At 47.1% G+C, this 24,210-nt stretch overlaps 2 protein-coding genes across 2 annotated transcripts in view; one reads left to right on the top strand and one right to left on the bottom strand.

Annotated features, from left to right (window-relative positions):
- TIGIT (T cell immunoreceptor with Ig and ITIM domains) overlaps positions 1-7,446 on the bottom strand; it is a gene marked incomplete at its 5' end in the record, with an annotated part of 53,314 nt that extends 45,868 nt beyond the window's left edge. The window contains one exon of the mRNA XM_084616959.1: positions 7,344-7,446. Coding sequence (XP_084473085.1) covers positions 7,344-7,446 — 103 coding nt within the window. The remainder of the gene's footprint in view (positions 1-7,343) is intronic.
- On the top strand, positions 2,015-17,499 carry DRD3 (dopamine receptor D3; the record flags this gene model as incomplete). The annotated part of the gene is made up of 6 exons (XM_084616958.1): positions 2,015-2,284; positions 11,079-11,191; positions 13,269-13,411; positions 13,937-14,133; positions 15,185-15,524; positions 17,227-17,499. The coding sequence occupies 6 exons, from the start codon at positions 2,015-2,017 to the stop codon at positions 17,421-17,423; spliced, it is 1,260 nt and encodes a 419-aa protein (XP_084473084.1). The 3' UTR covers positions 17,424-17,499.
- Between the last annotated feature and the right edge of the window lie 6,711 nt (positions 17,500-24,210).

Raw genomic sequence — 24,210 nt, 5'->3', positions numbered from 1 at the left:
TAGCAATTTAGCTCTAGGAGAAAAACAGGTTTCCAATACAGTTTTGTTTAGCTTTTCATTAAAATTGTATTGGTCCTTTGGCTTGTTCACCAACCACGTAGTTAAGACATGGAGCTTGCTTATCAGAGGTGTAGATCCTTAGCACAGCCTCTTCTTTAGGTGAAAGAGTTGGTATTACATAGTTTAAGAGAATAAATGCTGATTGATTGCTAGGCGTTCAGCACAGCATTTGCAGTACCAGAAGTGCTCTGCCATAAGAGATATCACAGAATGGATCATGGCTGGGCATAGCTGTAGCTGGTCTTCTTTAAATCAGGACCAGCATAAACTCACATGCAACCTTGTGCAAGATGTGGAAAAGCTCCATTAACTTTGATTGCTTTGTTTTTTTAAAAAATATCAATTTCTTGCTGGTGGAAAGTGCTGACTCATCAGCACTGGAGACTGGATTCTATTCTATACTGATTCTTATTCCAAGGCCAGCACTGAAGTATCTGAGCACCTCTATGCATCTCCACAGGTGGTGCGGCATAGACAGAAGCAGGCTAAGCTTCCTTCACACCCCATAGCTAATAGGTCTCATCCCCCGCCTGGGGGACCCACATTTAGGGAAGAGAGAGGACTTCAGTTTCCATGGCCCATCCAGCCTTTAGCCTCTCTGATGAGATTGTCAAGGAGGGGAGCAGTTAATGCTGGTTTAAATTATGTGGATTTCTGTCCACTGGCAATCTAGCCATCTGTCCACTTATTGTTTATGACAGAGTTTCTGGTCAAGCATTTGCACAAGTCTCAATTATTACAGGGGAGGTTTCATTTAGACAGGTTGGGTGGAACAGGGCTAACATTTGCAGCGCCTCCAGGACAGTCCTGTGCAGTGCTTTTAAGAAACATGTGCCCAGATGCTTCAGTGATGGGGGCATTAGCAAAATAATTAAAGTAAGCAAATGAGTTAAATGTCACAGAATGGGACACTGGGACAGCAGGCTTAATACATCTGGAACAAATTAAAATAAGTCATCTATCTAAGTACTGTAAATGGAGAAAAGTATGTTTGTTGAGGATGATTGCAGCTGCCTTATAAGAGAACAATTTGAAGCCCCTTGAATTTGGCTCCTGCCCAGTTACCTTGAGTGGTGAGTCTATCAGCTGAGCTCCTAGTGCAAGGATTGCTCCTTCTACTGCATTTAGAAAGGGCAATGCACAGTATCAGTGCCACAATAAAAAGTAATAAGCCTACAAGCTAAAACACAATTGGACCTGATCAGTAATTGGATGGGATACCTTCTTCAGCAGAGAAGTACTGCAGAAAATGGTAATGGTGATTCAATAATGGTGACTCTCTCTTGTTCTGTTGAATACAGATCATGCCTGCTGTAGTGAAAAACACAGTGCTCAGAGGCTGAGACCTGCAATAGCTGAAACAGAGTTGGGGGCTGACTTCTCAGCTTGCCTTCTGAGTTAGTACTGAACCTAAGGCCAAATATGACTGTAGGGTGCTCCTGATATTGGAGGTGTCATTGTTCGGCCAAACTATACAACCAAAATCTTGATCACATGCAGTTATTAAGAAGTCCCTAGCAGTTTTTGCAAAAGAAGAGAGGCTAGCTTCAGGGTTCTGCCCAAATTCTAGTTCAGGTAACTACAATTCTGCCCTTCTGGACTTCCTCTGCTCTCTCAGTTGGATGGTGTTTTCCACTAACTCTCTTACACAGTTGTGCAGCGTTGTTGTACATTGCTAAACAGCTGCCTAACTCCACATGGCTGCATTTCATTGACAGAGGAAATGTGCATTAGCTACATAAATAGATTAAAAATCCTGAATCCTTTACTCTGTTTGCACTCAGGCAAACCTCCCACTGGCTTTAAGAGCCTCTCCTGAATAAAGGCTTCAGGATCTGGCTCACAGCCTGTAGAGAGCAGTGAAATAATTTGGATGAAAGATGCAGGTCACAGCCGAAGCTATTGCTTACTAGAGTTGCTCTGTGTCTCTTTTCAGCTCTCCACCTGCCTCCCAATGGCGCTCTTCACTAGAGTCAACACTACTACCTCAGTCACACATGGGCAAGAGAACTCAACAGAGCCGGGCCTGCCACACTCCCATGCCTACTACGCCCTCTGTTATTGCACCCTGATTTTGGCCATCATCTTTGGGAATGTGCTGGTCTGCCTGGCGGTGCTAAGAGAGCGCACCTTGCAGACCACAACGAATTACCTGGTGGTGAGCCTGGCCGTGGCAGACTTGCTGGTGGCCACACTGGTGATGCCGTGGGTGGTATACCTGGAGGTGAGTACATCTTAGGCCATGTTTAAAGAGCAACAATGCCTTGTGGCATTTATACATGAATGAGACACATTCAGAGCACAGGAAGGCCACTCCTGAACCAGCCAGCAGTGTCACTGTTGAGCATTCCCCATTGCTATACTTCCACAAGCTGAGCCTACTGCCCAGACTGGTCTCTCCTTTTGCTGCTCTAAGCAGCAGAAGGCCAGAAGAAAAAAGTTGAATCCAGGCCTCCTACAAAGTTATTCCTGGGGAAATTCTGCACCTCTCCACATGCAGACTTTGCACAAAAGTTAATATTTTTTGCACAGGATTTCCTTTTTCCTCCACAGAAATGGGCTGCAGAGCTGTTGGCTGCCACTAGGGGCTGCTGGACTTGGCAGAACACAGCTCAGCCCACAAGGAGAAGACACTGCTGGGAGGAGTTTCAGAGTAACAGCCGTGTTAGTCTGTATTCGCAAAAAGAAAAGGAGTACTTGTGGCACCTTAGAGACTAACCAATTTATTAGAGCATAAGCTTTCGTGAGCTACAGCTCACTTCCTCAGATGCATATCGTGCTGGGAGGAGGGGGAGGGAGCGGAGGCTTCCTGGCAGCTGCAGTTCTCAGCACACCCTGAAGGAAGGTGGTGTCACACAGGAAACTCCACACAACCCCGGGACCAGCATCAGACTGTTTCTCCCTCTGGGTCCCTGGGCTCTAGAGGGGGTGGGGTGCAACTGTCTGGGCTGGGGAGTACTGCAGCTGGGATCTGTGTATGCCCCCCGCCCCCACTAGGCTCTGGGAGCAGGGAAACAGGAACTGGGTTGTTGTAGGGGTTTTGTTAACTCTGTACTCGTGGAGGAATTTCTTTTGTGTCTGTTGTTACACACATAGTTGTGGATAGGTATTTTGAAATAAATTACCAAAATAATTGAAATGGGTGTGATTATATAGTGTTATTTTGACAAATAAACTATGCAGAATTTTGCAGAATTTAAAATTATTGTGTGCAGAATTCCTACAGGAGTACAAAGTGTACCAAAGCACTAATGGTGTTAGGCCAGTCCCTGGCAATAATTTTCAAGCCCTGCTGGCACAGAGAAAGAGAGACAGGGAGCCTGACTCTCCATTGCACTGCATCCAATGCGGTCAAATACACCAGTGCTAAGTGGGTAGAAGGTTGTACCTTTTGACTTTGCATTGGTGTAAATGACTACAGGTGGTGCAGAGCAATGGAGAATATGACCCTAAAATTCAAGTTTCCCCACACAGCAGTGTAGAACACTAACTGTAGGGCCACTCCTGGCTTGGTCATTTTTATTGATGGAAATCAGTGAAGGTTTATTACATGGGGCTTGTTAAAGCTATTTTTGCACAAGTTCAGAGAAACCCACTGAGATATGTAACAACTGTAGCTAATGTGCATCGATTACAGTCAGTAAGCCTGGTTAAACCTACAAAGGCTTTGGAGACTGTTATTCCATTAATGTTTCCTTTAGGTTATCTGGGTCATTCTCCTAAACTGACATCCATTGCAGAATCACCCTGAAGAGAAATGAAGGACCTGTTCTATTCATAGGTGATATGAATAGTGACACTGATTATTATTTATGACATCATAGTGGATCAGAAATGAAAGAATACCATATTGCATGCCACATCACATTCCTAATTAAGTCAGTAGCAAAACACAGAAAAATCTACGTAGAACTACCCCACAGCTAACATAAGGAATATCTAGTACTAAGGTGTCAGATCTATGACCTCAAGAGGAGAAAGCAAACAAAGATAGAAAGGAGGCAAAAAATGAGGGGCAAAATGAGAAAAGGTAAGGAATAAAGAAAATAAAAATACTCAGGAAGGAGAGACTGGAGTGAATGGAATTTTAATAGTGAAAGACAAATGCTGTTAGAAAACTATCCTCATGTCACACCAACAACACTTTACATCTACAATATCTTGAGATCCTAGAATGAAAAGTGGTCTGTAAGCATCAATGAGTTCATTAATCCTCTTATTATCTACATTTTATGGACCAGGAAACTGAGGAACATTGTGGTGCAAATTCCATCTCCATGCAGCTTTGGGCCACAGCTTAAGAATGGGAAGGTGGTCCACTTTGTAGCAGCAAAAACCTTTTAACCCCTAAAGTGCCTTACCCAAAGGAAAACAGAGAATCAGGAGCCAGTCAGGAAGAGAACCCAGGAGTCCTAAGTCCCAGTCCACTACTCTGACCATTACACAGCACTTCCTATGCATCTAGTAATACAAAGGTGAGAAACTCAGAGTACAGAAGGTGGATTTTTCCCATTGTTTGTAGAATAGGTGATCCCACCTATTAGCTGCAGTCTCTCACCTGTGAGCATCATTCTTTAGTATGATGGTGAGTCTGCTGTGTTTCGTCTAATAGTGCAGTGACCAATCATTCCCAGAGAAGACTCAATAATTCACACCAATATCCAAAATCATGTAAAATAGTTATTTCCAGGGTCCATGTTTTCCAAGACACATCTGAAGCCTGCTGCCATCCATCTCATAATTTACGGTACAACCAAAGGTGGTTGAAGGCTTTACATTTACAAGTCATTTGCTATCCCAAAGCACTTTGTTAACATTTTGATAGGCAACCTTCACACAATCTGGCCTGGACCCTGTCCAAGAAATGAACTCTGGACCCTAATGTCCTTGCCAAATGTCACTGAGCCAATAGCCATCCCTTTCTGAGAAAGATTGAGATGGTGCTAGCAGGCCAACCATGGCATCATCTTATAGCTTCAAAGTCTTGGAACCCAACCAGTCAGGTTTCTTGGCACAAAAACACCCATTCATCACAGTGACTGATGATTTCCTGAGGGAAGTGAGTGAAGCCTAGTCCCCTTTATGGCTACTGCTACCACAGATCTTTCAAAAAAATATTTGATCATGAGCTGCTGTTGACATGAGTGGCTGCAAATTCCATCTCCACAGGGGTGGATGGAATTGTCTGACATCTCAGAGGAGGGGGGTGGGCAACTGCTTATCCCCCTGGTGGCCTCTCTCTTTCTTTCCTTACATCTCTGTAAAGTCAATGCAGAACATGGGCTGCAACATCAGAATGCTAGTGATACCTAGCACCTTTTCTTCAGACCTAGACGGTAGCCACCACCAGTGTCTGGCAGAGTTTGAGATCTGGAGGGAAGCCAGGTGGCGGAAGCCACGTTTGAGTAAGAGAGACAATGCTAATGGACAGTGAGAAGCACAATGAAGTAGACCGTCAAGTCCACCATAGCTTTCAGCCAAAGTGACTCTCAACCTCATGTTTTCACGTGGGTCATCATTGCTCCTGGACTCCTAGGTGTGGCATCAGTGCCCAGACACAACTTTTAAAATCTGCAGGTGGCCATATTTCGTTTTGTACATTTTCAAAAGGGGCTCAGTGGAATGAAGACTATAATCCTATTATTCAAGATGTGTTTGAGACTGTCACATTTTAATGTTTTTTCATTTATCATTTCTACCTTTTTTGAGTCTCCATGGCTGCCAATCCGATACCTTTCACTGGCAATATTTCCAACAGTGGTGGAAAAGCTAAACATAACATTGATCTTGTGGATAAAGCACAGGACTAGCAGTCAAGAAATCTGAAGTCAAGAGGAGTTTTGCCAGGATTTCACCCATGGGCTCTATTCCCAGCAATGTCACTGACTCAGTGGGTGATCTCAGAAGCCTGCCACCCCATCTGTCTATGTTTCAGGTTCACCATATGTGAAATGGAGTTAAAACCCACTTAATTCACAAGGGTGGTTGCGAGGATTAATTTAGTAAAATAGTTATGAAATGCTTTGAGATCCTCAGATGAAAGGCACTAGGAAGGTCGTATAAGTATCCCAACTACAATATGAGAACCAGAAAGGCAAACTGACAAGTTCTAGTTTCATTAACAAAGCTAAACGGAATAGAAGAAGAAAAGAAAGATCAAAAATAGCAAAAGGCAAATTAGGTCTATAAAAATTTTTCAACTGTAATAATCTACGTCAAATTCGGATCTCAGCTACCCTGGGACAAATATTGAGTAATTCCACTGACTTCAATAGAGTTACTCCATATTTAGAAGTGCTGACTGGGGCAAATGAGAACAGATTTCAACCCATCATTTTGATCTGACAAACATCCCTTTTCTATATGCTAAGACTCAGTATGTAGTCAGTCTAGTCTGAATGTGTAACCCTGAGAGGTTTCACTTCAGAGCATTTTCTGCCAAAATTTTCTTCAGTATCACTTCCAGTGGTTCATATTCCCAGATTTTCATGTGCTAATGAGCCCAGGACTTTGTAAGCTACCACATTTGACATACATGAGCTGTGTCCTCTGCACCTGGCTTTGATGCAACCTCCTGACTCCAACTTCTGGTGAAAGGTTCTTGAAGCGCCACAGACCTTATGACGAACTTGTAATGAGTTTTGTGTTTGCATCAAACTAGGAAGCCAGATGCCCTTTTTGTGATTCTCTTGCAAAAATTTCAGTATCGTCAGCTTCACACATTCAAAAAGTCATGACGTTGGTCTCAAAATATCATAACATGGGTTTACAAATTTAGATTTATAAAAATAACTTGTAGGGCCTTTGTTTTCTAGTGTCATAGCCTTTATGGTTCAGGTTTTCAAGCTTTTCTCCACAGCCATGAGGGCTAGAAACCTAGCTTTCATTTAAAAGAAATAAAATAAAAATTAAGATTCTCACCTAATCATGTGTCTCCAGGAGACACATGATTAGGTGAGAATCTTAGCTTTCAAGAAAAGCACCAGATAGCACAATATATCACCACATTTTGCACATCTCTGGGAATGCTGGCATGAAATAAACAGTAACTAATGAATAACAACAAGCATTTCAGATACTGAGCAGTAGGACCAGGAAGGGGAGCTGAACAGATGCTGAATGCTTCATTCACTCAAGCACATAGTTTACAGGAATTAAAAACATTAAGCAGCAGCAGAGTGGTCTCATTTCAGAGAATTGCCTCCTCATTTGCTTTCTGCACTTTCCACACTGCCTGTTGCCTTAGAAGCTGAAACTAATAACAGTACCACTTACTAACTGACCTTGCATGAGTGTTCCTGATGTGAGGAATTCTACAACTTGGTTGCCCATGGTGTGGTAGGAAGCCACTTTCATGACACCATCACGCTCTGCTCCAGACCTCATTCATCACTTTCTGTAGGTCCAGAAAGGCTGGATGCAGACTGGGGATAAGAGAGGGAGCCCATCATTCCCCACTTACCCCACAGGAAATGAGGAGGAAAATTATTACACTCAGATACTGCATTAGTTTTCTTGCAGAGCCTCTCTCTGCTGTGATGCATCCCCTTATGGGGAAGCAGCTGTCTGTTGAGGAGTCCTTGAAGCCATACTCTCAGGAAGCTGGCGTAGGTTGCAAGGAGCCAGTGCAAATGTCTGGTTGATGTCCAGGATCCACTTGGATCCCAGGAAATCTGCAGAGTTTGGAAGCTGAACTCCCCCAGTTCTTCTGCAAAAGGAGGGCAAATCCAACCGCCTGAAATAAGAATTTGGATTCCTCCTTACTCCTCCCCACAGGTTTTCCCTCGGGAGGATAAAATTAGACCCCGGCACTAGCTCACTCTGCACCTCTGATTATACTTAGTTTATGGAAGGGAGGCTTCTTTCTGGTTTCTCTCCTCCTACACAGATCACTATGGCAGCAGGAGCTGAGAGCAAGACCTCAGGCCATCCCATAGCTGGGAATCAGAGATGTTTGTTACAGACATAATATGCTTCCAGAGGTAACGTTTTCATTTCAAAAAATGAATTTGGTTTTATTTTTTTGAAGGCCCCCCTTTGCCAGCATGGAGAGAGGCATGTGTGTTAAGAAACATGCTGTCGGCAGCCTTACCTAATGGTCAGGACAGGAGGCTGGCCTAATGGCTGAATAGGGATGATCAGGCCTAGTGACCAGAACCCAAATGAGGAACCAAATTACCCAGTCCAGGGAACAAGCCAGAGCCAGGAAGCAGGGGGCAAGAGTCAGAACCGGAGCAGGAGCAGGAACTAACTACAAAGAGCAAGGAGTAGGCAAGATCAAGACCAGAAACACAGCTGCAAGCATGGAACTGTACTGAACAGCCAGAGACCAGGCCTTGCTACAGGTGTTAAGAAAGTGCCTGCTGGAGTCTTCAACCAATCAGGAGACCAGATTCATTAGCAGATGGGGGCGGATAGGGTGTGTGTGTGTGTGTGAGAGAGAGAGAGAGAGAGAGAGAGAGAAATCCTGGCCCTCCGAGACTGATATCCAGAACAGGGAAGCTAGTGCTAGGGGACTGGTACGAGCTAGGGTTGCCAGGCATCCAGTTTTTGACTGGAATGCCTGGTCAACAAGGGACCCTGGTGGCTCCAGTCAACACCACCAACCGGGCCGTTAAAAGTCCGGTTGGCAGCGCAGTAGAGCCCCAGGCTAAGGCAGGCTCCCGGAAGCGGCCACTAGGTCCCTGAAGCCCCTAGACACATGGGTGGCCAGCGATGCTCCATGTACTGCCCCCACCCCTAGTGCCAGCTCTGCAGCTCCCATTGGCCAGGAACTGCAACCAATGGGAGATGTGGGGGTGGCGTCTGAGGGTGCGAGGACAGCGCACAGAACCGCCCTGTGCCTAGGGGCTTCAGGCACCTGGCAGCTGCTTCCAGGAGCTGCGGTAAACATCGCTGGGACCCCCACATCCCAAACCCTCTCCCGCATCCCAACCCCCTGCCCCAGCCCGGAGTCCCTTCCTGCATCCAAACTGGGTGCCAGCACCCCAGACCCCCCCCCCAACACCCTACCTCAGCCCTGAGCCCCTTCCTGCACCCCAAACCCCTCATCCCCAGCCCCACCCCAGAGCCCACACCCCCAGCCTGAGCCCTCACCCCCCCACACCCGAACCCCCTGCCCCAGCCTAGAGCCTTCTCCCACACCCCAACCCCCAATTTCAACAATTTCAGACTCCTGTGGAACAGCAAAGAAAATTACTTCTGGAGTCAAGCACCCCTCCCCCCTCCAGGCCCCTTCCTTGTCAATGAGGGGACAGTAAGTCTGAGCACTTCTGCTGATCACAGCTGCCGTGGTATCACCCAGGGAGGGAGGCAGCTGCTGCAATAACCAGCACCCATCCTCTTTAGGGATTTATTGCTTAAAGCCAACACATCAAACTGCCCCCAGAAATGAACTGGGAGCCAGTGCAGATCACGGAGCACATGGGTAATACGGTCTCTATGAGAAGCCCCAATTCAACAAGCTGGCAGCCACATTCTGCACTTAGCTGACGGGTCCAAATGGTTTTCAGGTGTAGAGCACATTGCAATGATCCAGTCTGGAGGGAAAAATGGCAGGGATCACTGTGGCGAGATCCACATCTGAAAGGAAAGGTCGCAACACCCTGACCAAGTGCTCTTGGTCATTGCTGCTGCCACTGCATTGAAGCAGGTGAGGAGCCCATTGAAACCATGAGCTGTGATCCTAAGTAAAAAAGTAGGACAAATTCCCTCATTCGAAGCAGCTTTTTCCTCCACTATTTCTGCGGGGTGGAAAGGTTGGGGGAAGCAATCCTTTCTGCTGCCCTTGATTTTCTGTGGATTAAAAACAAGCATTCTGTCTCCGTGGCTGTCACTCTAACACTTTTCACCAGCACTAGCAACAAATTTATTAGAGGTCCTGTAATGGACAATTCATCAAGTGCTCTGAACAGCTTAATGATCCTTGGTGCTTTACGACCTAGCCAGTGGAATTCTAGCCTGGCATCTGTGTCAGAGGTGAGTCAGCAACATTGAGTCTTTATTAGAAATCTAGAGGGAATGAACAGTCCAAGGAGCTATGGTCTATTCTTCAGTAACTAATAATCTAGGAGGTGATCACATATGACCCTTGGTGTGTTCAGAATTCCCAAAGCATCTCCTGTAGATTCAACTTCCCAACACTAGCACTTAAAGAGGACATTACAATTTTGCAGTTGGGCCTCCGCACTGGAGCTTAGCTAGGTATACCAGGCATTTACATGCCAGAGTGTTGATCTGAGCGTGTGCAGAATTTGAAAAAGTCCTCACTAAAATCTGACAGTTGGGCTGAGCATGTGATTTATCTGTCACTGGACGCCTCCATGACATTATTCTATATATTTTACATTACATTTTAAATGTAAATGAAAGGAAACTATAAATGGGTGCAAACCAAACCCCCAAATTTCACGACCGTGTGAATTTTGGGAAAGTTTGGATCCAGATCTAATATTCAAAGTTGGCAGCTCAGGCCCTCCTTTAGAACAAGTGAAATAAGATTTCAGACAAGATTCTGGAGAAGGATCTGTGCGTCATATGAATATGCAAAATCCCTGGGCAACAGAGTCAATTTCCCAGTTCATTGGCTCTGGAATAATTCCAGAAGCCAAGCTGAGAAACATTCTTAGCCACTCATTTTGTATTTGTTTTGTCTGTGATTTTCCTTAAACAGAGGAACTGTGTATTACATTAGTTGTAATTCAGTTTCTGTGGCAGTCTTCATGCTAAAATGTTGGGGTAGGGGCTAATTTTCTCACCTTCATCCCCTTGCAGCGCACACAAAGCAGTGGAATGGGAATCAGGACTCCTGGTTCTATTCTTGACCTACTACTGTATGATTTTGGGCAAATTGCTTAAACACTACATGCCTCAGTTTCCCCCTCTATAAAAAAGGCATAATAATGCATCATTAATGTTCACACAGTCATTTTGATATCCTCAGATGGAAGGACAAATAGACGTGCAATGCATTGGTATCCAGTGTGAAACAAGGCTAATATTTTGAAATTGATGCTCAGGTGACTGGAGGAGTCTGGAATTTCAGCCGCGTCTGCTGCGACATCTTTGTCACTATGGATGTGATGATGTGCACAGCCAGCATTTTAAACCTCTGTGCTATCAGCATTGACAGGTAGGAGCCAAGGAGATTAGCATGAAGCTAGGGGTAGGTCTCGGGACTGAGGATGGAAGGGACAGCAGGCTGGGCCTGCTTGCACAATGGTTGGGTACAAATAACTTGTCTAAATGCCAAAGGTAAAGCAGATCATCTGGGAGAATCCAGTCCTTCTTGAAAGCCTCCAGCCACCATCATCATTATGACTAGTATTGTTGTTGCTACAGTCGTGCCTCCCATGTGCTAGGTGCTGTACAAACACGGAAGATGGCACAGTCCCTGCCAGAAAGAGCTTATGCTATAAAAAGGCAGAGAAACAGAGGGTGGGGCAAAGACGCACATCATACAAGGAAAGTGTTCATGGGGTGGTTTTCCAGGCCTTGATAATAGAGGGGAAGATTTTCAAAAGTACAAAAGTGAATTAGGCCTCTAACTCCCATTGACTTTCAATGGGAGTGGGCGCTTAAGTTCCCTTTGTCTTTGAAAGTCTCACCTGTGAGGTTTTACTAAACACAGCTTAAAAGAGAGAAAAACTATCTTGATGTGCTCTCCAGCCTTGCCATAGTTTTAACACACCCTGAAGTGGAGCAGATGACTGGTAACATTGTGGGACTGAAGGGATTAGTGTTTAAATCAAGTTCCAGTGAATGTCTGTCAAGGTTCCTTCCCCACTCTGAACTCTAGGGTACAGATGTGGGGACTTGCATGAAAGACCCCCTAAGCTTATTCTTACCAGCTTAGGTTAAACGCTGCCACCACCCAAGTGTTACACAAAGAACAGGGGAAGTGCCCACTTGGAAACGTCTCCCCCCCAAAATATCCCCCCAAGCACGACACCCCCTTTCCTGGGGAAGACTTGATAAAAATCCTCACCAATTTGCATACGTGAACACAGACCCAAACTCTTGGATCTTAAGAACAAGGAAAAAGCAATCAGGTTCTTAAAAGAGAATTTTAATTAAAGAAAAAGTAAAAGAATCACCTCTGTAAAATCAGGATGGTAAATACCTTACAGGGTAATCAGATTCAAAACACAGAGAATCCCTCTAGGCAAAACCTTAAGTTACAAAAAGACACAAAAACCGGAATATACATTCCATCCAGCACGGCTTATTTTATCAGCCATTTAAACAAAACAGAATCTAACGCATATCTAACTAGATTGCTTACTAACTCTTTACAGGCGTTCTGACCTGCATTCTTGCTCTGGTCCCGGCAAAAGCATCACACAGACAGAGCGAACCCTTTGTCCCCCCCCCACCCCCCTCCAGCTTTGAAAGTATCTTGTCTCCTCATTGGTCATTTTGGTGAAGTGCCAGCGAGGTTATCTTAGCTTCTTAACCCTTTAAGGTGAAAGGATTTTTCCTCTGGCCAGGAGGGATTTAAAGGTGTTTACCCTTCCCTTTATATTTATGACAATGTCTGTGTGTGGTGGTGATAGGGATGGCCACAAAACTCGGCACAGACCTCAGAAGGTGCAGCTTTAGGGGGCTGAAGTCCCTGGGGGTTGGGAGACTGGGGGAGAAACACATCCTGCCATTCTTCTTCTACCATGATTCAGAGGAAACTGTGCAAAGCAAGCCTCACAGAGGGCCTAGTCCAAAGCCCACTGAAGTTAGTGGGAGCCTTTCCACTGATTTGAATGACAGGATGACATGAGTTGGCTCATGCCCTGAGTTTCCAGCCATATCTGTCATCTTCCCCAGATCTCACGGCATCCAGAGCTGGTAGCCTTCATTCTAGCCTTCTGCCTCACCACTGGGGCAATATCAGCTGTTCATCATTAACCTTAGGGATGATAAGTGACAGTCTGCTTCTCTGTTGTTTCTCTTGTTCCCTTTCCCACCCTGCTTACCACCATTGCAAATCCTTGCTCTAATTATTCAATCTCCTGGTTCTCTCCCTCTCTCTTATATCCACTACTTTCACTATCATATTCCCTGTCTCCCATTCTCACGCTGCCTTCGCTCATCCCTGTCAAACCTGGGCCCTTTCTCTCTCTCTTTCACTCTCTGTCTCTTTTGTTTCGATCACTGTCTCCTTTCCACGCCTTTCTTCCTCCTCCCTCTCTCTTTGGAGCTGGTTCCTTTCGCAGGTACACAGCAGTGGCGATGCCAGTTCAGTATCAGTATGGCACAGGGAAGAGCTCCTGCAGGAGGGTTTCCATTATGATCGTGATGGTCTGGATGTTGGCATTTGCTGTGTCCTGCCCCCTCCTGTTTGGCTTCAATACCACAGGTAACAGCAATTTCCAGAGCAGGAGTGCCTGAGCACGATTAGAAATGGGGGTGCCCAAAGTTGGCCCAATGGCCAAACGTGGCCTACAAAGTCTAACTGTCAGAGGCAGCTGCTGAGAACTACAAATCCTGCATCTAAAGCGGGGAAAGGGTTCAATTCACAAGGAGGCCCTATATTTGAGGGCACTCTCCAGTCTGACATTGACCTGCTGCTGTTCTAGTGCATTGGTCTGTGCTTGACCAGCTCAGCCTAGACTACCCAGAAAGTGGAGGCACTCACATACCACTGTGATGAGTAGAGACAGACAGACAGACAGATAGGCCGAAATGTAACTTGGCATGCTGGCCTATATCTCTGGAGTTGCACCTCTATGACATAGTCCTCAGCTGCATTAAACACAGGCCACATTTGGCTCATGAGCAACACTTTGGTTCACCTTGATGTGCAGCAAAACATCCTTGTAGTTCCTGAAGTCCATAGAAGTCTAACCATTCCCGCTCTCTTTCTCTCTCTCTCTTTCTCCAGGGGATCCTAGTGTCTGTTCCATATCCAACCCTGATTTTGTCATCTATTCTTCGGTGGTATCCTTCTACCTTCCCTTCATGGTCACCTTGCTGCTTTATGTCCGGATTTATTTTGTGCTGAAGCAGAGACAGAGGAAACGAAGCCTCTCCAGGCAGGGCAGCCATAGCATCAGCATCAAAGCCTGTTACACACAGAAAGTAAGATCCACATGAAAGCAGTCTGAACTCACCAAATGCCAGAGCATTCTCTGCCTCCACTCCCATCCCTTAAACTGAGCCTGGGGAGCTTATTGCTTAGCACTTTCCATCAGTACATAGGAAACCCGGGTTTGACTCTTGCTCCCCAGTCTGGGGGCGTGTTGCAAGTCAAGGCATTCAGTGCTAGGTGTGGAGGAAGAAAAATACCTCCTGTTGCTCCGCAGAAACACCCCTGGAATAGGGGCTCCAACCAAAGCCTTGTCCGGTCCTCAAACAAGGGGATACTGTTCTGGAGCTTGTATCCGTATCTCCACTCTCTAAGACCATCACAGCAGAGAAGGGCAAGGCCTAAATCAGTGCTTCTTCAGAGCTGTGACAGAATGACCCTACAGCATTCTGGCTTTTTTCTTTCTTTCATTTTTATGGATATTTTTAATTATCAGAGCCTCAGGGATTGCAAACTGTTAACGCTCTCCTCACAAAGGGTCAAACAGCTACAGAATTCTGCTTGCTCTGCTCCATATGTGGCTCCACAATATTGAATTAACGTGTGAGGTTTCCTCACAATAATGCTACACTGGAAAATATGCATAAGGGGAGGCAGGGAATACCATTAAGCACAAATATACTCCAAAGTCGGGCGGCTGGGAAATGGAAGGTTCACATCCAGGGCTCTTGTTCATCCAGTTAAAGATAGAGCTAGGGCACAGGTCCTCAAAGGAATTTAGACTCCTAGCTTCCACTGATATTAATACAAGTTAGGAGCCTGAACACCTTTGAGGTTCTGGGCCTTAGTGCAAAGTAGAAATGCAGGGTTCTAGGTCATCCCACTGTGAGATAGGGGTCAGGTGCAAAGTTCAGCTCCAGCTCCAAGAATGGATCTGGAACCTACCCAAAGTTTGGGTGAATTTGCATCCTGGGCGTTGATTCAGGCCTACTCCTTGCTGCTGAAAGGGAACAAGAGCTCCCTTGAGTCCCGCTTTACACTTGCTTTGGCAAACTGCATTGTTCACCCTATTTCCTGACATTTCTGTGGATTCCTCCATTTCAGGAGCACAAAGAGAAGGAAACTTTGCACCATGGGCACCAAGACCCGCTCTCATCCCGTCTGCAGCTAAAATCCCCAATCCAAGAGCTTTCCCCTGAAAAGAAGCTGCTGACCCCCTCTGACCTGCAGCCGTACTGCAGCTTCTGCCACCAAGCTTCCTTCCCCAGGACCGGGACCAATGGAAATGAGCTAAAAGAGGAGAGAAGAAGCAGGGAACAGAACTTGGAGGTGCATAAACTCAGCAATGGCAAAACCTTGACCTCTTTGAAGCTAGTGCACCAGCAGCCCCGGACAGTACAGCTGAGAGAGAGGAAGGCCACACAAATGCTGGCTATCGTTCTGGGTGAGTGAGAAGCATTCTGCTTAACCATCTCACTGTGAGGCTAAGTGTTTGGAAAGTGCTTTGAGATCTCCACATGTAAGATGCTATTGAAATTCAGAATACTAGCATAAAGTGATATAAGGGACTTTTGTAAATGAGAGCCCCAGCTGGTGTGAATCATTGTAGCTCTACTGAATTCAGAAAGATCTCTTCTTCCACAGAAGGAAATGTTAAGGGACAAGGAAGAGAGACTTAAAAGTTCTGATAATCATCTCAACTTTTGGGTGCCCCTCTGTACTGTGAATCTTTTGAGCTATCACTTATTTTTGACCACCACCACCCCAGGTGTAGGTCAATAAGAAAAGTCCCTTAGGGCTTGTCTTCCCTCTGGGGTAAGTTGACCTAAGTTACGCTACTCCAGCTACGTGAATAACATAGCTGGAGTCGACGTAGCTTAGGTCAACTTACTGCACCGTCTACACTGTGCTGAGTTGACGGGAGACACTCTCCAGTTGACTTCCCTTACTCTTCTCAGAGAGCTGGAGTACTGGGTAGGGTTGCCAACAGTCTAATCACACAAACCCAAACACCCTTTCCCCACCCCTGCCCCACCCCTTTCCTGAGGCCACAGCCATGCCCCTTCTTCCAGGCCCTGACCCCCACTCACTCCATCCTCCCCTCCCTCTGTAATTTGTTCTCCCCCACCCTCACTCACTTTCACCAGGCTGGGGCAGGGGGTTGGGTGCAGGAGTGGGTGCAGGCACTGGGAGGGAGTTTGGGTGCAGGAGGAGGTGCGGGAGAGTGGGGAGGGTGAGGGGTGCAGGCTCTAGGAGGGAGTTTGAGTGTGGGAGGGGGCTCAGGGCTGGGGGAGGGGAACCAGGGTGCAGGCTCTGGCCAGGTGGCGCTTATCTCAGACGGTTTCCAAAAGCGACCGGCACATCGCTCTGGCAGCGGCTATTAGGTGGGGGGGGGGGGCAGCAAGAGGGTCTCTGTGCGCTGCCCCCACCTGCAGGCACCGCCCCCGCAGCTCCCATTGGCCATGGTTCCCAGCCAATAGGAGCTGTGGAACCAGCGCTTGGGCAGGGGCAGCATATGGAGACCCCCAGGGGCCGCAGGGAGATGCCGACCGCTTCCAGGAGCGGTGCGGAGCCAAGGCAGGCAGGGAGCCTCCTTAGCCCCGCTGGAGTTTTAGTGCCTAAAATCTCCCAGTTTGGCTGCAGTAGCCTATGGAAGATCAAACCTGATTCTGGGAGACTCCTGGCGAAACCAGGAGGGTTGGCAACCCTGTTGATCACAGAGCACTCTACTGATTTAGTGGGTCTTCACTAGACATGCTAAATCAATCCCTGCTGCCTCGATTGCAGCAGTGTCAATCTCCCAGTAGTGGCGATTAGGATGATGCCCCTCTCTCTGTAAATAAGATCACACCTCTCTATCGGTTTCTGTAGTTTATTGAGTTACATGTGTCTTAAAGAGCAGGAACAAGCCTGAGTTGGTGAACATGTGCATGCAGGAAACATGACTGTGGTGGGTGATATGAACCTCACTTTACAAAAGGGGAAACTGAGGCATGGTGAGGTGAGGTGACTTGCCCAGTCACACTTCTGGCAGAAGAACCCAGTCTGGCATAAGTATAAGTGGTATAAGTGGGGCAGAGTTTAGCCCTGAGCAACAGCGTTAATCCAAAGTCAGTATGTTCTCTCGTCTCTCCTTTAAACCCTAGGGACATTCATAGTCTGCTGGCTGCCGTTCTTCATGACCCACATCCTGAACACTCACTGCCAGGCTTGTCACATAACCCCAGAGCTCTACAGTGCCACCACATGGCTTGGTTATGTAAACAGCGCTCTCAACCCCATCATCTACACGACCTTTAACACTGAGTTCCGCAAAGCTTTCCTCAAGATCTTGTGCTGCTGACAGCGGGGCTGGAAGGACGAAGGCTTGATTTAATAGTAAACCCAGGAGGATGTTGCAGGCAGAAGCCTAACGAGATAGTTCCATAGCGAGAGGCCACATGGATAGACGCTCTCAGCCATCAACGGGGAGAAAGCTCAGGATCTTCTGTCCCACAAGTCCCAAACACTTCAGCTAAAGAAGAATCTCCATTGGCTGTTGCCATATCAGGGTTTCTATCCCCTGCAAGCTGTAGCCACTAGAGTGCAGCCTGACCCCACACACTTCAGCAGGTCAGGTGCTCTGGCTCTGGAGTGCAGAGCATATACACTGCCCAGTGCAAAACAAATGGGAGCGGGCCAAGTTTGGCTGGCTTCATTCACTGAATCACAAAGCTCCCACTTGGATTCCCTTAAATGCTTAAGGTTTCCTCAAAAGCACAGCTACAGGTTCTGGGGAGATGGAGAGCCAAAGAAGCAGCACACACCTCAGTGGCTCTCCAATTCAAACACAAGCACACACTTGAACATGAATCACAGCAGTGTATCCTCATTAAGAGTTCTCAGGCATCTCTAGCCTTTAGGAATACAGGAGACACATGGGAGTCTTAGGTCTGTCTACACTGTGATGGGAGGTGTATTTCCAGCACGTGTAAACGTACCCAAACTAGCTTTAATCTACGGTTTATCTACACACACATTTCATTTGCAGCAAGATAGGGTGCGACACTATCCCACACAAGCCTCCCATGGGCTAACTCTACAGAGGGACCCTACTGATGAGCTGGGATTAGATCAAAGCATATTAGTGAACTATTAATGCATGTCAGCAGGATCCACACAGTCAAGTTTGTCTATGGCAGGCTAGCATTAGGTAGATTCACAGCCCAGCTTGCCACGAACAAAATGTTTGTGTAGATGAGCCTCTAGCTAACATGAGTACCAATAGTAGTGAAGTTGTGGCCATATGAACCTAAGTATGCACTGGCTGCACAAGTAAGTACCCAGGGTCCTGCGTGGGCTTGTACAACCTGCACTGAAGCTGATGTTACTGTGGCTAGCATGAGTGCTAGCTAGATTAAAGCTCATCTGGGTCTGTCTACATACGCTGCACTCACACCTCTGACTGCCTCCGTGCATATGCTTTAAGAAGTTAGTCATCCTTTTGTTGCTGGTTTCTCACTGTGGAAAACATATTGCTAATAGCGGGTGTGTTTGTACTGTCTTCTTGATGAGATGTCAGGAATGTGCCCACTGGGGTGTATAAGAACAAGAGAGAAATTGCTCCCCACAAATCTACTGATGAGACTAAGGAAGTGAGCTAGTAAATAATGTACAGAGGAACAAGTGTTCCCCTGTTGTCTCCATCGAGGGGTTGCCCTCTACAATCAGTTCATTTTGAGTAACTAAAAGACCACAATCCAAGCACTCAGATATTACAGAGCAGTGTAGTATGAAAACCTAGACAGGGTGGATAGAATAAGCCATTAAACCAGATCAGGGGCCAGATCCTCTGCTGGTGTAAATCAGCCTAGCTCCACAGAAGTCACTAGCGCTATGCCCATCTACATCAGCTGAGGATCTGGTCCTAAGACCTGCCTGTCGGTTTCAACGCTTAGGTTGTTCTTTCACTCCTAGCAGTGATAACATTCACTTCACACAGCCTCTTTGCTGCTGGTACCTTGTTGTTGTTTGTTATATATAAACTCACGTGACTGTGCCTAAAATTAAGTAATTTTAGAATCAGTTTTGATGATGCCAGCATAATCTAGCTTGCGTAGAGTCTGTTGTGTTGATACTTCATGCAGAGGGAGTTATTGTTCCCTTGGTGAGATTTGTATTAGTAAATTAGATTGTGTCAGCAGAAGCTCACCAGGTTACCAAATGTATAACGTTGCCTTTCCTCCTAACCCAAGGATCAGCAACAAATTGACAACTAATGATCTACTGTATATGCTCTCATCTCTTAGGGCCATTAAGCCAGTGGTATTGGTTGTGATTCCACTATCCAGCCACATATTTCTGTCTTCTGCCATGAGTGGCCTTCTTGCTGCCTAGCTGCTATAAAGAACCAATAGCTAGAAAGAGACGCGGGTGCAGGAAGGTGACCACTGTGGAAGGATTTCTCCTACTAGTCTCTGACCTCTTTGACTGCTCTATTCACACTGCTGTTCCTCACAAGAACACAGCTTGAGTAAGTGCTTAGCTTTGTTTTTACTGATGTTATAATCTTCAAGTGCACACAGCTATGGCAACTGCCCCGTAGTGTCCCTGGTGGTAGGGAAGAGTGGTGACTCAATTGTAAAGATAGAATAGAAGGATTCTTTACTGAGGCTGCTGGATGCAGGCGGACCCTGTGATTCCCTGATTCTCTTGCTCCCAGACTGACACAACCTGTGCTGCCTTGTGTCACCACACAGGGTCTCCCTAAGTCCTGGCCTGGAATAAGCAATCATTACACTCCCTTCCCTTCTTGGTGGATATTTATCCCTTGTAATTTCTGAATGCAGTGGTTGCTCTGAAGCACAGTATAGGTTGATCACATCAGTCCTGTGCAGCATGGGCCCCATCTCAAGAGCCAAGGCATCTAAAGCTTGTCTCCTTTCACAAGAAGCCCTTCCCTGGCTGATCTCAAGACATTTCTTTCAGATTCTCTCATTGTACAATATTAAGACTGTCAAGATTCCTTCCCCACTCTGAACTCTAGGGTACAGATGTGGGGACCTGCATGAAAAACCCCCTAAGCTTATTTTTACCAGCTTAGGTTAAAACTTCCCCAAGGTACAAACTATTTTACCTTTTGCCCCTGGACTTTATTGCTGCCACCACCAAGCGTCTAACAAATACATAACCGGGAAAGAGCCCGCTTGGAAACGTCTTTCCTCCAAAATCCTCCCAAACCCTACACCCCCTTTCCTGGGGAAGGCTTAATAAAAATCGTCACCAATTTGCATAGGTGAACACAGACCCAAACCCTTGGATCTTAAGAACAAGGAAAAAGCAATCAGGTTCTTAAAAGAAGAATTTTAATTGAAGAAAAAGTAAAAGAATCACCTCTGTAAAATCAGGATGGTAAATACCTTACAGGGTAATAAGATTCAAAACATAGAGAATCCCTCTAGGCAAAACCTTAAGTTACAAAAAGACACAAAAACCGGAATATACATTCCATCCTGCACAGCTTATTTTATAAGCCATTTAAACAAAACAGAATCTAACGCATATCTAACTAGATTCCTTATTAGCCCTTTACAGGAGTTCTGACCTGCATTCCTGCTCTGGTCCCAGCAAAGGCAACACACAGACAGAGAGAACCCTTTATCCCCCCCCCCCCACCTTTGAAAGTATCTTGTCTCCTCATTGGTCATTTTGGTCAGGTGCCAGCGAGGTTACCTTAGCTTCTTAACCTTTACAGGTGAAAGGGTTTTTCCTCTGGCCAGAAGGGATTTAAAGGTGGTTAGCCTTCCCCTTATATTTATGACAAAGCCAAATACATCAGTGGCTCCAGCTCAGTCTCTTGTCTTGCTCCCAAGCTCAGACTTTGATGTGTTGTTACCCACACACTTGTCATCTGAAGCTGTCAATCTATTCATGCCCTTGCCCATGCCACAGCTCCTTTGGGAAGTGCTTCCTTTCTCTTTAGCATAAAGGCTAAACATTCTCCTTAGTTTCTGGGCTATATAGCTGAGATCTATTAATATAATTTTGGATGCTAGCAATTGGCATCCTTGGGACTGTTTGCTTGGGAAGGTGCCCTGGAAACTGCATCAATCAAATAGAATGATGCAAAGCAAGTTTGCAGCTGCAGGTTGTCGCTTGGTATAGTATTGGCACTTCTATAACACCCTTCATCTGCAGTACACAAAATGCTTTACAAACATTAAGTGATGACTGGCCTCCCAACACCCTGTGAGGGTGGCATCGTTACCCCCTTTTTACAAAATGGGAACAGGAGGCACAGAGAAGAAAAGATTTGCCCAGTGTCATACAGTAGATCAGTAACATAGCTGGAAATCAGTCTGTGCTCTAAACACTAGTACCATCATATAGTAATATTTGTACTTTGAAAAATGTGGCAGATGTTTTTTCTGATCTGTGCTAAGACAAGCCCATCGTGTAATTCTTTCACCTGGCTAGTGTCTCAGGGCAACACAAACCATCATACAGAGTGTGTTCAATAAGTGGAACATTTGGGGGGTGGGGCGGGAATTTAGCATCTAGCTCAGGGGCAGACAAACTTTTTGGCCTGAGGGCCGCATTGGGTTTCTGAAATTATATGGAGGGCCAGTTAGGGGAGGCTGTGCCTCCCCAAACAGCCAGGCATGGCCCAGCCCCCGCCGCCTATCCTACACTCCCTCACTTCTCGCCCCCTGACAGCCCCGCCAGGACTCCCGCCCCATCTAACCCCCACCCTTCCTAACTGCCCCCCTGGGACCTCTGCCCCATCCAACCACCCCTTTTCCCTGACCGTCCCTGGACTGCTCGCCCCTAACTGCCCCCCACTACCCCATTCAACCCCCCCTCCTTCCTGACTGCCCCCCATGACCCTTGCCCCATCCACCCCCCCTGCTCCCTGTCCCCTGACGGCCCCCCGCCACCCCATCCAACCCCTCCTCTCCTTCCTGACTGCCCCCCCAGGACCCCTGCCTCCATTCAACCCCCGTTCCCCGCCCTCTGACCGCCCCGACCTCATCCACGCCCCTGCCCACGCCCTGAACTCCCCTGCCCTCTATCCAACCCTCCCCGCCCCCCGCTTCCTGCCCCCTTACCGTGCTTTCTGGAGCACCGGTGACTGGCAGCGTGGCTACACCAAGACAGGCAGCCACGCAGCAGAGAGCACCGGGTCAGGCTGGACTCTGCAGCCCCGCTGCCCAGAGCATTGCGCTGCATGGCGGCATGGCTGTGGGGAAGGGGGGACAACAGGGGAGGGGCCAGGGGCTAGCCTCCAGGGCCAGGAGCTCAGGGGCTGGGAAGGACGGTCCTGCGGGTTGGATGTGGCCCGTGGGCTGTAATTTGCCCACCTCTGCTCTAGCTTGTCTTGCTGCTAATGCTCTGAGAAGTTTGCTGCCCTTCTGAAACCTCTATTATTTGCATTATGGTAGTGCCTAGAGGCACCAACCTCAATTGTTCTATGTTCGTATAGCGCTGAGCACAATGGGGTTGCGCTGGTCCACAACAGAGCCCCTATACTGCAATACTAATAATAATAATAAATATATCCCCAGAAAGTGAGAACAGTCCTTCAGATGGTGTGTGTAGTGTTGGTTCAAGATCAAACTGTTCTCTAACCTCTAAGGTCATTTCAGAATTGAGGGAGGCATGCGCAGGGCAGTGATAAAAGCCCAAGCTGTAATCAGAATGATGTGATTTTAAGGTCAGATTTCTTGGGAACCACTAGGGGTAGGAAAGATCTTCTGTGTGCAGTTGCCAGTTTTCCACTGGTGTACTGTTTAGTATTAGTTTATGTCCCTGTCTGTTAATGAACTAGGAGATCTCAGATCTTAAAACAATCATTGATCTCTATGACAGGGTTGGGCCACATGGCTTCAGGAGAATGATCCTATTGGGATCCAGGAAGTAGGTAAGCAGAAGCCCGCCCACTGCTAAAGGATCCCCCCCAGCCTACAAGGGGGATCCACAGGACCTGGAAGCCCAGTGAGTATGGGGGACAACTAATGAAACAACAGGGACAGGAGCATGGTCAAAGGGCCAAACGAAGGGAACTGGACGGAGACACCAAGCAGAGAACCCCAGACAGCGCCCACTGCTCCTCAAAGGCATCAAGGGAGTCAGTGGACGCTGCCCAGAGGAACTCTGCCCAGACATGTAAACGGACCGAGGATCAGAAATAGGCCCCACAGTCACAGGAGACTCCATTGGCCAACCTCCTTACCCTGGTTTTATAGATGGAAGGCAGATAGATTAGCCCCGGATTAAGCAGGTCCCTTTTCCCTGGGTAAGGTAACAGAGGCGGTTTTTTGTTTTGTTTTTTTGAAACAGAAAAGAAGTTTATTTGTAACACTTACAAAGAATTACCAAAGGAAACAAAACAAACTATGCAACAAAACAACGCAAACAGAAGGTATAACACAGCAGCTTTCAGGAGGGAGAAGTGTTCAGACTAGCCTGGGCCCAGAGCGGGGGGGATTCCTCGACACTCATGGTCTTCCACCCTCCTGAGTTACCTGGTGGCCTAGAGCTGGGGGGCTTCCTCGACACTTGTGGTCTTCCACCCCCTCGAGTTACCTAGTGCCGCCCCCAGTGTCACCGATTATCCCTCTCCTGAGAGTGCCCGGCAAGATGGGCACGGCTGCGGGGTGGGCGGTTTAGGGGTGGGGGGGTAGACACCCATGTATTATAGGACCCCTCCTAGATGACAGTAATGATGATATCCGCAACGGCAACGGCTGGGGCTGGCGTCTCTCGCTCTTCCCCTCAATCAAAGGGTCAGACGGAGGGAACCAGACGGGGTCACCGAGCAGAGAACCCCAGACAGCGCCCACCGCTCCTCGAAGGCATCAAGGGAGTCAGTGGACGCCGCCCGGAGGAACTCTGCCCAGACACATAAACGGACCGAGGATCGGAAATAGGCCCCACAGTCACAGGAGACTTCATTGGCCAACCTCCTTACCCTGGTTTTATAGCTGGAAGGCAGATACATTAGCCCCAGATTAAGCAGGTCCCTTTTCCCTGGGTAAGGTAACAGAGGCGGTTTTTTTTTGTTTTTGTTTTTTTTTGAAACAAAAGAAAAGTTTATTGGTAACGCTTACAGAATTACCAAAGAAAACAAAACAACTATGCAACAAAACAAC

Source organism: Lepidochelys olivacea (assembly GCF_965140295.1).
Source record: "Lepidochelys olivacea isolate rLepOli2 genome assembly, chromosome: 1".
In the NCBI taxonomy this organism is placed as follows: domain Eukaryota; kingdom Metazoa; phylum Chordata; order Testudines; family Cheloniidae; genus Lepidochelys; species Lepidochelys olivacea.
Note: the sequence above shows the minus strand (reverse complement) of the source record. Positions and strands in the feature narration are given on the sequence as shown.